Source organism: Rhagoletis zephyria, unplaced genomic scaffold (assembly GCF_001687245.7).
Source record: "Rhagoletis zephyria isolate East Lansing unplaced genomic scaffold, Rhagoletis_zephyria_1.1 Rzeph_scaffold_02977, whole genome shotgun sequence".
Lineage (NCBI taxonomy): Eukaryota > Metazoa > Arthropoda > Insecta > Diptera > Tephritidae > Rhagoletis > Rhagoletis zephyria.
Window position 1 is genome coordinate 15,479 of NW_016160061.1, and position 18,207 is coordinate 33,685.

An 18,207-nucleotide genomic window follows, 5' to 3' on the forward strand; every position below is an offset into this window, starting at 1 on the left:
ATTTTGACGAGATTTTCTCTAATACACTGTATCGAAAGGTGAGTGACCTTTTTTACCTCCCTTTTATTAGCTCGGGATGTAACTACATATGTAATATTGATGCGCCTAAAAGATGCAGCGATTTCTATTCTCAAGTTACATACCTGATGACAGTACGAATGGAAATTATAATAGCGAGGTTTTAGTTATTTCAACTATAATTTTATTTACTGGGATTTTTAATAACCTGTCTAAAAAACTATTTGATCCGCACCGTTCGTTGGATTACAAAAAGTGAGGTGTCACATGAAAGCGATTGGCCTCTAGAAAAGCACTAATGCCTTATTTTTTGAATAGGGTTGCCACTTGTTAAGAAAATTACTATATTCAATCCTAATGAGTGAAGGCATCAGTTCTGCACCGTCACTGTCAATGAAAAGACAGCTTTAGATGTGTAATAATGTATTATTTTTCTCGAGTAGGGTTGCCACCTGTTTAAAAACTATAAGATCTTCACCGTTGGCTGGATTACAAAAAATTGAGGTGTCGAATGAAAGGGATTGGCCCTCTAGATTTTTTTTTGTTCGGTAATATAATGTGCGAGCATATACGTGTGAAAAGCGTACAGTTGAGCTGTACGCGTGGTATGAAATGCCCATTACTTCTCTAGATATTCAGTAATGTGTTATTTTTTGAGTAGGGTTGCCACTTTTCTTAAAATCTTAATATCTTCACCGTTCGTTGGACTAAAAAATGAGGTACCCAGTGAAAGGATATGGTCTCCGAATGTGCAGAAACCATTAATTTTTTTTAGTGGGGTTGTCATCTATTTAAACATAACCACATTTTTATTACTTAGATACATTAGATTTCCACAGTTCATTCAATTAACAAAAAACAAAAAAAAAACAAGTGAAATGATATTATCTTCAGATGTGCAATAAGCTTTAACTTTTTAGTGGGGTTGCCACCTATTTAAAAATTATCACCTTACATATAATACGTGAAGGCATTTTTTATTAATTACATCAGATTTGCGCAGTTCATTCATTTAAAAAGTGTTAGGTCTCAAAAGAAAGGGCTTGGCGTTCAGATGTGCAATAAGGTTAGCAACGCGTTGGCTTTCCTCGCGCTTGGTTTAAAATGAAAAACACTCGCGTTTATTATAAACGTTATAAAGTTTTTTTATTAAAAAACATATGAAGCGAATAAAGTATATGTCCGGTTTGATACTCTGCGGTGGCCGTTTTCCCGTCTTTCTCCACTTTCCTTCCGTCATAAAGAGAAAGTCGTACAAGCAGAGAGGGCATTAGGGTGCTCTTTCATTACAATCAGACGATTGTACACTTGGGGCGTATAAATAAACGAGTAAATAAATATTTTGTTGTTTGCTCATGGGTTAGAGCTTGTTGTTTCGAATGAGCGGGTCTTATTTATTGCACTTTAGTTTGAGTTATGTAGTGTGCTCATGGGTTAGAGCTTATGGCATTGAATGCGCGGGGTCTTATTAATTACCCTCTATTTTCAAAGTTTTACGGCGGAACCGCTTATCACCCAACCAAATATAGTCTCTTGCGCTATTACATTATCTTGTTTTTTTCGGGCTCCGGGTTGGAGAATTTGTGGAAGTATGTCGCTTCCAATAAGCAGATCTATGGGTGCTGGTTTGCTGAAATGGGGGTCAGCTAGTTCATGGGCTTTGAACTATTTGATAAATTCACGACTTACGTCGGAAGTCGCTAAGTGCTCCGTTAATTGCTCGAGTATGACAGCTTTTGTATTTATCTTCCGCTTTGCCTTGCGGGTAGTTATATTTAGTTCACATACGTTCTTAGTGCGTTTTGAGTTACATCCAACAATTGTAAATACTTCGAATTGTGAATGCTCGGTTAGGAGCTTCAACCTCCTTTGAGCTGCTGACGAAATAAAGGTTCTTTGGGACCCTTGGTCAAGCAATGCTCTGAGTTGAAACTGTTCTCCTCGATGCTCTATTGCCACTACTACAGTTGGGAGGAGAACTTAATTTTCTTTGGCAGTTTGGAGCGAGTTAACATTCGCGGAATTTGAGCAGGTGCTTGTTAACTCTTGGGGGCAATCTTTGGTGATCGTGTGCGCTATTACTTTTTGACTTTGCTTCTTGGTTGGGTGGTGATCATAGGGGATCACCTGCTGTTTATTTTGTGGGTCTGTGGTCATTTGGGGACGACCACAGCTTTCATTTATTTGTCAATCGGGGGTGATCGATTTATTAATATTTTCTTTTATGCTAGCCTTTATGGAATGGCCTATATTTGAATGAACATGCAGTAACAGTTATGTCTTCTGACAATACATGCATTTGAATGGTGAGTTGGACTCTGCCAAGGTATGATTGAAGGCGAGGCAATTTCGGCATAATTTATTAGCTTTAACAAATTTTATGCGCCTTTGTATTGCGAATGTTTTAAGTAGTGAACACTTTTTCATGGGATGTAGTGTGTTGCATAAATAACAGGGAAACACTGTTTTAGAATTTGTTTGAAAAGCATTGATTTTACGGTTGGATTTTGAGAGATTAGAACTCCTGGGTACAAGCTTTGGAAATTTCATTTCTACACTTTCTAGTACTTGAAATCTGGACGTTAGAAATTCGTCCATTTGAGACCATATGGGAAGATTTCTTCTTGTGGGCAATGGATTTCTCCCATAGTAATCGGGTATCTTTCGGCAATTTGGATACGCAAATATGTATAAGGATAGGTTCCCAGCTGTCTGTCAACACCTTTTGAGTATTTAAAATGGACAGACATGTTTTTATTTTGCTTTGTAGATTTATAATCTTCGCTATTTTCTATGTCAATGCTAGGCAGATTCAGTAAGATTTGGATTGGATTGTCCACTAATATACGATTGTTTTCATAACGTTCGCTTAATGCTTGCCATGCCAGCTCAAAATTCTCGTCGCTAAAAGGGAATTTCTTGACGATTTGACCGGCTTGCCCTTTTGTTTTAGACCGAAGGTGGTATAATTTTTGAGCGGATGATAATTGCAGTGGTTTAGTAGCCGGCTGTAAAGATATCTCGGAAAGATTCCCATTCTTCATAACCACCGTGGAAAATCTCTGTATCACATGTTGGGAGTTGCAGATTCATGTGAGGATTTTCATCTGTGTGCGAATTCTGTGCTTCTCGGGAGTGAGAGCTTGGGGGACTTATAGCTCGGATTAATTTGAGTTGATCTAAGATCTTCGCTTTAGTCATTTTATAAGTATCAATACTAAATTGATACTTGCCTTCCGCCAATGCCTAAAAATTATCTGGAAGGTCTTCCTCATCTTTTAGGAAAAGTGAGTCATATGCGGCTTGTAACCGCGCCCAGAGATTGTCAATAGGTTTTCTTTTATTTCGAGGGCCGACTCTGTGAATTCCTCTATGGGAGAAGAGGTGAGTCTGGCAGAATATCTCATGAAGCCATCATTTTCTATATTAAATTTTTGCGCACACGGGTCAAGAGATTCTCTTTTTCCTGATTTCTTTGCTTCGGAAGAAGTTGATTTCCTTGGAATTTTGGAACTAATTTTCGGGCTTTGTTCAGTTGGCATTTTTGATATTAGGAAATTTATTTATATTTGAGTATTTTAGTATGTATGGCTCTCGATTGAGCAATTTGTGGTTAATTGTGCTTTTTGTGGACTGTATGTATTTTTGTGACCGGTGAATTTTACTACTGGGTTTTATTTTTTATTTTTGTCTCATTCGGGGGTGGTCCCAAAAGTACCAGGCCTAACCTCGAGATGGCGGCAGTTGTTTGAAAAATATCACTGGGTTAAAAAGTACCCAATCTATAAAGCATATGTTTCAAGTTTGAATATGCCACGTTGTTTAGTATTTGCTTGGCAGCCGCCAATAGTGAACGTTTTCAGTGAATTTGTGAAAATGGAGAAAATTGGTCATCGTTATGTGATACAATACTTTTATTTGAAAGGCCTCAGACCATCCAATATAAAAGCTGAAATAGATTATACTTTGGGCGGGTCTGCTCGTTCGTTTACCACAGTAAAATATTGGGTAGCAGAGTTTAAACGAGGCCGTACGAGCTGCCAAGACGAGCATTGCAGTGGTCGACCAAATGAGGTGACGACTCCAGAAATGATGAAGAAAATCCACAAAGCGGTAATGGATGATCGTCGAATGAAAGTGCGCGAGCTGGCAGATACAATAGGCATTTCAAAAAGTATGGTACATCGCATATTATTTGAAGATTTGGAAATGAGAAAGCTGTGTCCAAGATGGGTGCCGCATTTGCTCTCACTCGACCAAAAACAGTGTCGTGAAGAGGTTTCAGTTGAGTGTTTAGCGAATTAATGAATTAATGTTTGAATTGCTACCTCATGCACCCTATTCGCCAGATTTAGCCCCCTCGGACTATTTTCTGTTCCCCAACTTAAAAAAATGGCTCCGTGGTCAAAGATTTTCTAAGGATGAAGAAATGATGTCGGCAGTTAATGGCTATTGTGAGGAGCATGACAGTTCTTATTATAAAAGGGGTATCGAACTTATTGAACATCGCTTGTAAAAGTGTATAGAGCTGAAAGGAGTTTATGTTGAAAAATAAATATATTTTTTCCCAAAATTTTTGTGTTTTCTTTGTTAGGTCGGGTACTTCTGGGACCACCCCCTTATATATATTTATATAAATATTTTTTTCAATGTGGTTACAGAGTGCTCTTTTTTGTCAGTATATATTTTTGGGAAATGGAAAATGCTGCTGGCGTATTACGACCAAATTTACTCCTGGGCTCACTTGCTTAATATGNTTTTTTTTTTTTTTTTTTTTTTTTTTTTTTTTTTTTACGAGGAGGAAGCATCGAAAGCCTATACCCGTCAGTGTGGGACTTTAACCCGAACTAAACCTCCTACGGTCCGAGTACCGAACCCCCCGGTACCACCGTCAAGTATTTCGTCGGGAGGCGGTTGAGCACTAGGCTCGCACGTTCGTTCCAGTCGATTGTACTCAGTCCTGGGCTACGCCTAGTATGCTTAATATGTGTATGTTTATATATATGTATAAGGGCAGTGTAATTGTTTCACTGCGTTTTGAAAATGCAAGCGTTAGTATGTATGTATGTACATATTTATCTATATCGAACAATTATGCGAAAAAGTGAGAATAGCCGCAAAGCGGAAGCCAAAAATATTTGTTTGCAAGTAAGAATCTGTTTTTAACAGCTGTGCTTTGGAATGCACGCTAATTAGCTTTGAGGAGGCGCTTTTAATTATGCGCAAGCAGATGATCGGGTAGGTAAAGGGATCACCGTGCNCGTTCGTTCCAGTCGGTTGTACTCAGTCCTGGGCTACGCCTAGTATGCTTAATATGTGTATGTTTATATATATGTATAAGGGCAGTGTAATTGTTTCACTGCGTTTTGAAAATGCAAGCGTTAGTATGTATGTATGTACATATTTATCTATATCGAACAATTATGCGAAAAAGTGAGAATAGCCGCAAAGCGGAAGCCAAAAATATTTGTTTGCAAGTAAGAATCTGTTTTTAACAGCTGTGCTTTGGAATGCACGCTAATTAGCTTTGAGGAGGCGCTTTTAATTATGCGCAAGCAGATGATCGGGTAGGTAAAGGGATCACCGTGCATGCGCATTAGGGTGGTCCAAAAACAGTAAAGTCGGAATTGTAATGCTCTCACCGCCTAGGATTGTTCTATATCGAAAAAAGAATACCATATTTTTTAATTTGAAATCAAAAAATATTTGGAGGTCGCTCAAAGCGCTCAAAGTTGTCCATGTATTTTTATATGGGAAAAAAAGATTTTTTCGTAGAAATGGTATACAACTCTTGAAAGTCAATATTTTTCGATCGGATTGGGTATTATTACTGCAGGTAAACAGAGTTTCCTGGTAGAAAATATTGACTTTTAACTATTCTATACCATTTCTACGAAAAGTTGTTTTTTCCCCATATAAAATAGATGGAAAACTTTAGGCGCTTTGAGCGACCTCCAAATTTTTTTTTGATTTCAAAAAAAAAAAATAAGGGTATATTTTTTTCGGTGAGGTTAGGGGGTGAGAGGATAAAAATTCCCGTTTACTCTTTCACATGCAGTTTTTTACCACCCTAATGTACATATGTATGCCTGTATATAGGAATGTTCATGCGTAAGTATATTTAGTCGCTTGCTGGGTTGATATTTTGTATTTGTGACAATAGAGCTAACCTTGTAAATGTATGTATGTGTATTTGTATCTGCTCAGAAATTGTGATTAAGTGCATTTTTTTATTGTCATGCGCGTATATAGGAATGTTCATGCTTAAGTATATTTAGGAGCTTGCTGGGTTGATATTTTGTATTTGTGACAATAGAGCTAACCTTGTAAATGTATGTATGTATATTTGTATCTGCTCAGAAATTGGGATTAAGTGCATTTATTTATTGTCATGCGCGTATGCGCACTGCAAACACTAATATAAGTTCTTGTTTTATTTATATTTTGCTAAATGAGTTTTAAGAAATTTGATTATTAATTGGACAATAATGAAGGCCAACAAATATTTTTCTTACACCCTTTCTGGCTTATAATGCTTGTAGGTCAGTGGTGCACACGGGAGTCTCCGTTAGCTACTCCGCTTTCACATACAAATCGTGTGTGCGCAGCTACCGAACTTATGCGCCGCTAGCAGCCGGTCAGTTTGTATGTTGATATCCATAGGCTGTGCCGTTCTTTTGGTGATTTTAATGTTGCTCCCAGCAAACACAGTCTCAAACGTTTGAGAAAAATGTATTTCTCAATTTGATATCAAATGTTTTTCTCAAATGATTCTCAAATTGAAAGCGATGTTCTAATTTTACATTTGAAACTCATTTGAGGTTGATTTGAAGAAAGATGGCAAGTGTCAAACGATATAAAAATGCGCAGTTAAATCAAAAATTGTAAGAATAAAATTAAGATCAATTGAAAAAAAACAATGAACAGAAAAACAATTTCAAAGAAAAAGCCCACAAATAGTGGATTCGATGTTTGCGCGGATTTAAGAAGTTGCAGCTCTTCCAGACGAATTTATTATAAATTACTTTATCTTAATTCTTTCTTTTGTTATGTACATACATATGTACATCGCGAAGAAAAAATAAATATGAAATATACATTTCCTATAATAAATTCCATTTGATACAATTGATAAATAACCTTTGAAATCGATTTGAGAGTTAACCATATTCTCAAATGGAGATCAAACTCCCCTTTTTATTGAGAAAGCTGTAATTTTCAAATCAATATCAAATCATTTTCAAACGTTTGACATTTGAGAAAGGCTTTGATTTCATATCAATCTCAAATGTATATCAAACCTAATTGTTTGCTGGTTTTTTGATTGGCACTGTTTTTCGTTTTTTTAGTTGCTTACATGTATGTTTGCACAACTTTTAACTTAAGTTTTTTTTCCAGTTCACTGTATATATTTTTGATGTTTCATATTTGGTTACACTTTAAAGTTATTTTATGTTTGCTTGTAAGCTGCATATATTTTTTGTGGATTTGTTTATAACCTCTTTTGTCTTTGTACTAAATGTTCACTTTCAAATTGTCTTCGCTTGGTTTTTGTTGTTGTGTCCATATTCCAATAGGTGCCTTTCGTTACGGCGAAAAAGGAGCAACGAGTTGACTTTTCTCGCGAGTGGTTCAAAATGGAAAAACACTCGCGTTAATTATAAACGTCATAAAGTTTATTTATTAAAAAATATTGTTGAAGCATACATATAGTATGTAAGTATGTATGTAAATAAAATATATGTCCGGTTCGATATTCTGCGGTGGCCATTTTCCCGTGTGCGCTCGGTTGTACGGTTGAATTTGGAATGTTGTCTTTCTCCACTTTCCTTTCGTCATAAAGAGAAGTCGTACAAGCAGAGAGGGCATTAAGGTGATCCTTCATTACAATCTGACGATTGTACAAAGGTTTTATATTTTCGAAGAGGGTTGCCACCTGTACGAAAAATTATTGGATGTGGGCTGTTCGTTGGACTAAATAGTGAGTCGTTAAATGAGGGGACTTGGCGTCCAGATGTGCCATAAGGTTTTATTTTATTTGAAGTGTTGCCGCCGGCACAGGGGGTAGGTGGACCAGGGACCGGTCTATTAGAAAAAATCTTATTCTAGTCCGATTTGCTTAAAATTTAGTACGTAAGTAGCTTTTTAGCATATATTAGCATATATTAGCATATATGACCCATTTTTTCCGGGAAGTGGTCCAGGGACCGATCTATTCGAAAAAATCGAATTTACAGTCCGATTTGCTTAAAATTCGGTGCGCAGGTAGCTTTTTAGCATGTATTTTCATATGTGATCAATTTTTTCCCAAAAGTGGACCAGGGACCGATCTATTCCAAAAAATCGCATTTATGGTCCGATTTGCTTAAAATTCGGTACGTAAGTAGTTTTTTAGCATATATTAGGATATATGGTCCACTTTTTCCGAGAAGTGGACCAGGGACTGATCTAGCGTTTTACTGTACTCAAGAAGTTAATAAATTGAATTGAATTGAATCTCTGGAAATTTTTTGGTAGAGTTCTAGAATTTTGTATGGAGATGTACGAAATAAATCGCATACTCATGAATAAAGAGGGCAGCTCTTGGAAAGGGGGGCGTGGCACCTCCCATATAAATCGAATTTTTATACTGCATATCTCTGAAAGTATTCATGGTACAGTACTGGAACTTCGTATGGAGATATGTATATAGTTGAAATCAAGCCCATACTCATGGAGAAAATTTGGGCTATTTGAAAAGGGGTGTGAGGCCTACAAACGTACCGACCTTTAGCTATCTTTGAATGAATTTTTTTTATTCCTCTGTAGGTGAGTTTGTGAGTGATCTCCTCCTAAATGGTTGAACGGATTTTAACGAAACTTTTTGTATATTTGAGTGGGTCTCTGGATGGTTTAGTTTCACAATTTAATCCGACAGTTGGCGCTGTAGTTGAGTTATTACTAAAAATCTTATTTATGATCCGATTTGGCTAATGTTTTAAATATGTATGCAATACTATTGCAAAAACGTGCTGCCAAGTGGTGCTGAAGTCGAGCTATTACTAAAAATAGCCAAGTGAGAAAAGGGGCCGTGAAGGTCAGATTAAATCGACCTGTTGCACCATTGAGTATATCGAACGCTCCTGCGTTGCAATTGGCCCAATGGATGTGATTTTCCAATATTATTATGCGTTCAAACTTTTAAGGTATTTCGTCTGAAATAAGTATATGTATATTGCATTTCTGTAGAACAATGATTCGCACCCATTTTGAAATTGCCACCTACTATACTGTAAAGCTTCGAGGACATTCACTATAGAACCGGGTCATTGTTGCCGCCAGGGAGTGAAGAGGAAAAAATTTATTTCGCTTTGCGAATAACCGTGCTATGAAATGCCGCACAACTGGAGAATTTCAAGAACGGATATAACACTTTCCTTAGGTTATTTAAAGCGGCAAATGACCACCAAACCTTAATCTTAGCAGACAAATGTGCCAATGAAAATCGTAAACGTGAATTGTTAATGAAAATGTTGGACCAAAAAGTTTCAATAAAATATATAAAAATTTTGGGCGGGACGAAGTTCGCCGGGTCTGCTAGTAAATAAAATTTTGCTAAACAAACACTTTGTGTTACTCAACTGAATGTGACGGTTGATTTGACAGTTGTCAACCGAAAAAGGTTGTGACAGATCAGTGAACCTTAAAACATAGTACGTTTAATTCGTAGGAAATTTTCCTTATTTCTAGCGAAATTGACAGTCATAAATGCTTAAGGTTTTAATTTGACACGTAATTCGTGATTAGCATGTCTAAAAACCTATTCAGGGGCATTTTGAAAAAGATTGTCTTATTTTTAGAAAAATTCATAGTCCATTTGACAGCTATCAACTGTCAGGGTTTTAATTTGACATAAAATTCCTGATCAACATATCTTAAAACCTAATCAGTGGCATTTTTAAAAAGATAGTCTTATATAAAAAAATTCATAGTTTATTTGACAGCTGTCAACTGTCAGTATTTTAATTTGACTTAAAATTCGTGATCAGCTTGTCAAAAAACGTAATCAGTGGTATTTTCAAAAAGATCTTATTAATTTTAGGGAAATTGGCAGTAGATTTAAGAGCTCTCAACAATACTACGATCCTGCAGTTTTATTATTATCGGAAGAGCCTTAATTTTTCGCGTAAAACATGGCTTCTGCGACCACTGTGCGGCATAAAAAATTATAAGATCCACACCGTTCGTTGCATTAAAAACATAAGATGTCAAATGAAAGGGCTTAGCCATTAGGTGTGCAATAAGGCTTTATTTTTCAATAGGATTGCCACCTGCTGCGTATATGTACTTACTTATGTACACATTTAGTGCGTGGCGAAGCTTCGCGCATACAAGGTGGACTAGTAACGTTATACACGAAAATTAAGGAGAAGTAGATTCTTCTACCGTGCAATGACTGCAGGCCTAGCAACTTACGTCTACCTGTGTAATGGGGAGAACCATTAGGCCAACGCATTTTGTACAAGGCGAACTTGGTGAAGCTGTAGCTTTTAAATTTTTATGGAACGAATCTCTAAGGATTCCACATCAACAAGCAGTATTCGAGGCGACTTCTTACTAAGGCGACATAAAGAGACTTTAATTTGTGAGGATCTTTAAAACCACTAGTAGTGTTTCTTCTAATGAAACCGATCATTGCAAATGATTTGGAAACGATATAGTCAATATGTTTGGAGAAAGATAACTTGGAGTCAAAAATAACACCTAGATCTTTCATTTCATGACAGCGATTTGGGAAACAGTTGTTTAATTTGTAATTAAATATTAAAGTAGTTCATTTTCTGGTGAATGTTACCACGAAGCATTTCTTAACATTTAGATGTAAATGGCTTGTTGTGCACCATTGTTCTAAAGCATCTAGATCTGACTGCAGATTATTTCTGTCTGGTAAATTGTGTACCTCTTAGAGGAGTTTTATGTCATCTGCAAACATTAGGCATTTTGCAAACTTAAAGTGGTTCGCTAAACCATTTATAAAGATGATAAATAGCAATGGGCCACAGTATGCTCCTTGTGGAAAGCCCGACCACGCCTCGACTAAGGTTCTGGATTTAGCAGAGTCAATTTTAACAAATAATTTTTTATTAATTAGAAAACTGGCGAAGAATTATAAAAGTCTCTTCGTGACTCCGTGAATGCTTCAAGTTGTGTAGCAAAATTGAGTGATCAACTTTGTTAAACGCCTTCGAGAAGTCTATATATATCGTCGTTTAAAGTGCAAAACCGCGTATCAGTAAAATGCGAAACCGCGTATGTGAAGTTGTAGAAATTATTTTATATAGCGTAAAAACACTCATATTTCAAAATGGTTCTCTTTTTTTATAAAGCAATCGCATTTCTGGCTAGTATATTTCAGGACGAATGGATAAGGATTGAGCCAAGAGCTTATGTGAGCAAATCCAATTTTTGGCAGCCAATGTCAGATACGCGGTTTTGCAGAATGACGATACTTGGTTTTGTACTTTAAACCAGTGTTGCCAGGTCTTCGGCATGGGAAAACGTCCCTCTTGGTCTGAAAAAACGTCATTTCCTACCCAAAAACGTCTTTTTCAATTGAATGTACAAAAAATTGTTGTTATTAAACTTTTATTGTATACAAAGGTACATATCGAGCCCTAATCGCCAAAATATTGTAAGCGACATTTTTTTCAAAATTTTCTTTTTGATGCAGAAATATTCCTAGAGCATTTAGATGCATTTCTGCATCAAAAAGAAAATTTTGTCGCTTGCGTTATTTTGGCGGTTAGGGCTCGATATGTACGTAATGTATATTAAAATGTCATTTCCGCAGAGCACATTTAAAATTCATTGTAAACTGGTCGTTAATATAAAAATCATTTTATATATACACTTGTGATCAGCTGATTTAGTCATCAATATTTTGATCGATTTTGGCTGTTTCTCTTTCGTTTATTTAAAAACCCAAGCTTATTAACAAACAAAATATAAATCCACAAAAATTGTGCAAAAATTATAAACAATTGCAAATTTTCTGCTAGATTTTCAACTTTTTATTCAGAGTTTTTGGAATTTTTCTTGAGTATGCAGTTTGATAGCCCATTAAATTTCAGGGCAATAATATGCAAGTTTAAAGGGGCTAAATAATCGAGTTAATTTTTAATAATTTAATTTTTTTTGTAGACATTTGGTTAGGGGCTCGGTTGTCGAAAATGCTTAATTACGTTCTGCTAAAAAGGAGCATAGCAATAGGTCCTTTCAATATCAAAAAATTGTTACGAATTGTTGCTAGTACTTGCAAGTTTTTACTCGGAATGCATTCAATAACCCAAAATATTTGCAAGAGGGAGTGAATTCGAGAGCGTAACAACCCGAGAGAGCTGCAAATTCTTGCAAGTAAAAATTTTACTAGCAGGAATTTGCAGGAGTCAAAAAGTAAGATTATGTTTCAAATTCAAATGTAAACAAACTGTTTAAGAGGATGATTTGATGAAACATAATTAGTGAAATGAAAATATGGATGAAAAATTTAAATCTATTGTATATTTTTTTATTTTTATGACGATGGGAACTATTCCCAATTAAAAAGAAAATTGGGCGCCAAAATTTCACCGTCAGAAAGTGTCAAAATGGCTTAAGTTGCAAGTTTTTACTAGTTTTGCGTTCAATAACTATTTCTGAAAATTTTCTCTTCTCTCAATTTTACTCTCTATTTTTCTTTTACGCTCGCGCTGCAAGTACTTACTGGAAAAGTTATTGAATGGACCTAATATTTGTGTTCATTACATTTTCAGTGAAGTCTTAAAAAAGTCGCCTACTTTTTTCTGACGTTTTATGCTGCACAGCTTTTTTGATGTTTTTGCGAGCGTGCCTGCTGCAGTAGATCGGCTCTTCCTGAATTGGCTTTTAATGTGCAATTGCAAACATTACAGCAGGCCTCGTAACCTCAAGTGTTTACACAACCAGCCTTTGAACACGTGATCCTTAGTCCAAGAATCCAGAAAAAATCTTTTGAAGCAGCTGAAGCAAAACACAAAGATTGTAAAGATTTATTAAGAAAATAATTCAAAATCAGTTCTACTTATAAGATTTAGTAACAAAGAAAAATTACTGGGAAGTTAAAAAACGTAATTTTTTACAAAAAACGTCCAAACGTCAACAGGGTACAAAAAACGTCCAAATGACGTTAAAAACGTCAACCTGGCAACGCTGCTTTAAACGACGATATATTACCTCTAATTGAGCATGGTTATTGAATGCATTTATTATTTTATTTGTGGCTAAAGCTAAACTAGTGCAAGTCGATCTACCAGGCATGAATCCATGTTGACAGTTGCAGATAACTTTGCTGACGTGATTGAATAGCTTTGCTTGAATTATGTGATCGAATAGTTTGGCTATGGTACTTTGTTTAACGATAGGCCTATAGTTGCACACATAGTTGCGGTCCCCTAATTTATAGATAGGCTCAATTGAACAAAGCTTCCACGAGCCGATAAAAACGCCCTTATTTAAACATTTATTGAATAAGAGTGTAAAAGCACAGACAGACGGCAACGTTGATCCGGATTAACGCCGCAATTGATCTGATCAAAATTGTGCCTTGACAGACTGTGTAATGCGAATTAACGAGCCGCGGGGTCGTAGGTTCGAATCCCACGTCCAGTAAAATATTCATTTATNCAGACGGCAACGTTGATCCGGATTAACGCCGCAATTGATCTGATCAAAATCGTGCCTTGACAGACTGTGTAATGCGAATTAACGAGCCGCGGGGTCGTAGGTTCGAATCCCACGTCCAGTATAATATTCATTTATTTTTTTTTATTGATTCAATTATAACTTCTACGTTTTTTTAAGTTGTTTTTGACTTTTTTAGTAAAATTAACCTCTAAAAATTTAAATTAACTAATAATAAAATAAAAAAATCTGAAATAAAATAAAACAAACGAAAATAAAATAAAAAACAATTAATTATATAAATCAAAAAATCAAATTTAGAAAAATAAAAGAAATAATAAAAACAAACGTTTTTTAACAATCGCTCCAACCGAGGATCGAACCTCTGACGTACAGGCTTGTAGTACGCAGCTCTCACCACTCGGCTACCGCGGATAAAGGAATCGGTTGCTTTATTTCCTCAGTTAGCGTAGAACACGAAGTAACTGCAAAACTAGTATAGACATCCACCCTGTCGTCCGTAATGCAGTCACCGAAATAAGTTCTTATTCATTTTAAATTGGATTCAATTTGAATTTTGAATTTTGCATTTCTCCTGTATTCTACGCTCTCTGAGTTTTGGGNCCGTAATGCAGTCACCGAAATAAGTTCTTATTCATTTTAAATTGGATTCATATTTGAATTTTGAATTTTGCATTTCTCCTGTATTCTACGCTCTCTGAGTTTTGGTCAGTGTTGTTATCGAAAATTCCCTTGATCCGAGTTAAGTTTGGGAATTAATTCTAGGACTTAATCCTGATCAACTGCAGTTAATTCGCGAGATAATTCCAAATTAACGAGTTGATCCGGATCAACGCTGCCGTCTGTTTATGCTGTAAGGGGATAGGCAACGGTATCAGAGATAGTTTTGAAGAACTGTGTAGAAAATCCTTCCCAATCTATTTTAAAACTAGGTTTTAGTGCCGAAATCGCAAGCTGAATATCATCCACATTAATATCAAGGGTGGTAATGTTTTTTAATGGATGAGGGGTCAAAACTGGATATATTGTAGTGTCATATTTTTCATAAACTTTCTGAAAGAAGCTAGAAAATAGATCACACTTGTCCTGGGTATTGTTGGAAACAACGTCACCATACGACAAGCTTGATGGAAGACCCTTTGATTTTCTCTTGGAATTAATAAAATTCCAAAAGCTTTTTCGGTTAGTTTAAGTTCTGTTTCAACAGAAATCATATATTCTTTAAACAGGCTTTCAAATTCTTTCCTCAATTTACGATAATGCTGGTGATCTACTCCAGATCTGGTCGATTTGTATTTTTTGAACGCTATATTTTTAAAACTTTTTAAGTTACATAGCTCAAAATTAAACCATGGCGGTTTATTATGCGTTTTTACTATTTTTAAAGGCACGAAGCTTGAGATTGCGTGTGCGAGCTTCCTACAAAAAGTCTCTTATGAAGCCGTTTGATCATCTGATGAGCTCAAAAACTCCCAGTCAGTGTCTTTGAAAAACTCATTAATTGCCACGTAATTTCCTTTTAAGTAATTATATTCTTGCGATTTAGTAGTAGGCAAAGTACCGTAATCGTAGAATTTAAAATTAATTCGTATTGCCTTATAGTGCTACGTATTTCTTGAAATAGGCGCTTCACATTCTTCACAAGAAATTTTTAGGTCATTGGAAGTGAATATGAGATCAAGAATTTTTCCGTTACTATTTAATATTGGATTACACTGCAGATTATGTGAAAGTAGAATACTAATACTAATAAACAATACTAGTGAACCCGCATGGCAACAAAACGCCAACATTTAATTGCATTTTTTAAACATGTGAAACCCTATTCAAAAATCTCTAAAAATATTCCTAATGATTAATCTAAACCATTTCTCAGTGATGAGAAGTCCCGCATGGTGTCGGTTTTCATTTCATCAAATTTCAAATCTCCCTGTAACATCAAAAAATAAAACCTGTGCACATCTATGTAGAATCCCAGCTCTTTAATTTGACTTCTCATTTAGGAAATTCGAAATAACGGTGCAGATGTAATGACCTTAAAAAAAATAGATGACAACTCTAATTAAAAATTTTATCAGCCTATAGTTTTCTTAAAACTATTTCGTTGGACACTAATATTTCGATATTTCATTTATGATCTTTCGTATAAGTAAAACAAATTCGACTTTTCAAACAGGTGGCAACCCCTTTAAAGGGATTTTCAAATGCATTGTTATGCATATTTCAATTAAGTTATGAATTAAGTTGACTTTTTTTTTTAAACACATGGCCAAAAAACCAAATGTTCAGCTTAAATATTTCATAACACTCGTTCTTTTGATAACCGTATTTTAAAATTTCATGTTACTTATCTATAATTAAACGAAATACCACTTTCAAAACAGGCGGCAACCCTCTTAAAAATTATTTTCGAACGAAGAGCGTGTANCACTTTCAAAACAGGCGGCAACCCTCTTAAAAATTATTTTCGAACTAAGAGCGTGTGTGAATCGGTAACAAAGTTCGCGCCGAATAAATATTTGACAACTATGAGGTGAATAAAATTTCAGTAGCATAGAAAATTTTGACAATCGCAAAGATTGTTGATGTGTGTAATTTTTCGTTAAATAAAAGCTTAAATTGATGAATTGGAATCAACGATGGTAGATGTGTTCTTAAAAAATTAATTTTACTTCAATTTGTAATATTTTATTCCGCATAAATCTGCGGTTATCAAAAATTTACTGCTGTCAAAAAAGATTTAATTTCACACAGCAGATTGGCAAAACGTCTCACCATAGTAAAAATATTGTTCAACAGGTCTGCCCATAGAACTTTGTTACCGATTCACACACGACCTAAGATTTCCTTAAATATTTTTCGTCTGACATTGATATAAATATTTCATGTAACTGATGAGTTAAATTATTCAATGACTTACAGTTTTCTTTTTGTATCTGTTCAATGTTTTCGCGAGCCTTGTCTCCTGCCAAGTCCCGCTCAACATTCAACTCCTCTACTTCTAGTTCGCATAAAATTGTTTGTAAATCTGAATAGTCCGGTATACGCATATTTAATCCCGTTAAGATTTTGAAGGGTGTTATCTTCGTACTGCGAGGTGCGGTATTGTTTAAAATTTGTTGTACTCTTGCGACCTGACTGTACCACTGAGCCGGACTATTCTGACATTTCTTTGCTAACATGGGAACAACCGTTCTGTGGACGCGCTCCAATTGCCCGTTACCGCGAGGTACACCGGTTGCAATCAATAAGTGTTGTATATTTTCCCTGTCACAGTACTCTTTAAAAGCATTTGATGTGAATGCAACCCCTCTATCCGTTACAATTCGTTTCGGATTACCAAAAACTGATGATTGTTTCTCTAACCTGACTAATACCTCCTCCGCCCAGTTGATTTTTTTTGGATATAACCAAACGAATTTGGAAAATCCGTCTATTATGACAAAAAGGTAGTTGGTTTTTTACGCGTTTCGGTGAGTGGACCCACATGGTCGACGTGATAAGTACCTAATGGCTCAGAAGCTTTATCGATTGGCGTCAACAAACCTTCTTTCTTGCCTCTCTTTGCGTCTATCACGATACACTCAACGCAAGAATTGACAATTTTCCGTACTTTTTCGCTCGCATTTGGCATTTCTCTGGTAGAGGGTTCTTTTGGTCCCAAAATGACCCTGATTATGAGCTAGTTTGATAACCTCTTCCTCCATACTAGTAGGAACAACTAATAATTCCTTAACTGGGTAGTTATAAATCAATCATTAAAAAAAAAAAGTTTTTTAACTCTGGGTTTCTAAAATTTTCCCCACCGCTCTTATCCAGTCATCTTGCAATTGCGCTTCCCTTAGTCTAAACTTTAACGAGTCTTCTATGAGTAAGCATTAAACGTGACTGAAGGCATCCGCGTGACACATGCGTTTTCCCGATCGATGCTCGACCGTATAATCGATCGTATTCCTGTAAATACATCGCCCACCTCATGACTCTGTCCTGTACGTCTTGTTTCTTCACTGTCATGGAAAAAGCGTTGCAGTAATTTATTATTTTAAACTTAATATCTTTTAAGTATATGGCCAAATCTAAAAAACAGGTACACTCCAAAAAAAAATTTAAATTTTTAAATTTGTTAGCATACCTATGTTTTATATATCATATCATACCTATGTTTTATATATTATATCATTTTATTCGTACGCTGAGGGAAAAAAATTAGAATTAAAAAAACGTGCTAAATTAAAAAAAATACGCATATGAAAGAGCACCAACCCAAGTCGTTTTAAATTTGAGTATGTGCGTTATAAAATATGTGGTTGTGAAGTGCACAGATGCTTTTTCGTAATCGAGAAGAGAAAAAAATTAATTTTATGTTCCTTCTGATGGTAATTGAACCCGGACCCTCTTGGCCGCAACCAATTGTATCAAGCGTCTTTGCACACTCAGCTACAGCCATACATGTAAATGTGTTTTCAAATGTTGAGTTTGAATCAACATCAC

The 18,207-nt window shown here is 35.7% G+C and overlaps 1 protein-coding gene across 1 annotated transcript; it reads left to right on the forward strand.

Annotated features, from left to right (window-relative positions):
- Positions 1–3,856: 3,856 nt before the first annotated feature.
- On the forward strand, positions 3,857–4,456 carry LOC108368155 (histone-lysine N-methyltransferase SETMAR-like). Its single transcript, XM_017622941.1, has one exon. It carries the CDS (start codon positions 3,895–3,897, stop codon positions 4,321–4,323), a length of 429 nt encoding a protein of 142 aa, XP_017478430.1. The 5' UTR covers positions 3,857–3,894; the 3' UTR covers positions 4,324–4,456.
- Positions 4,457–18,207: the final 13,751 nt, after the last annotated feature.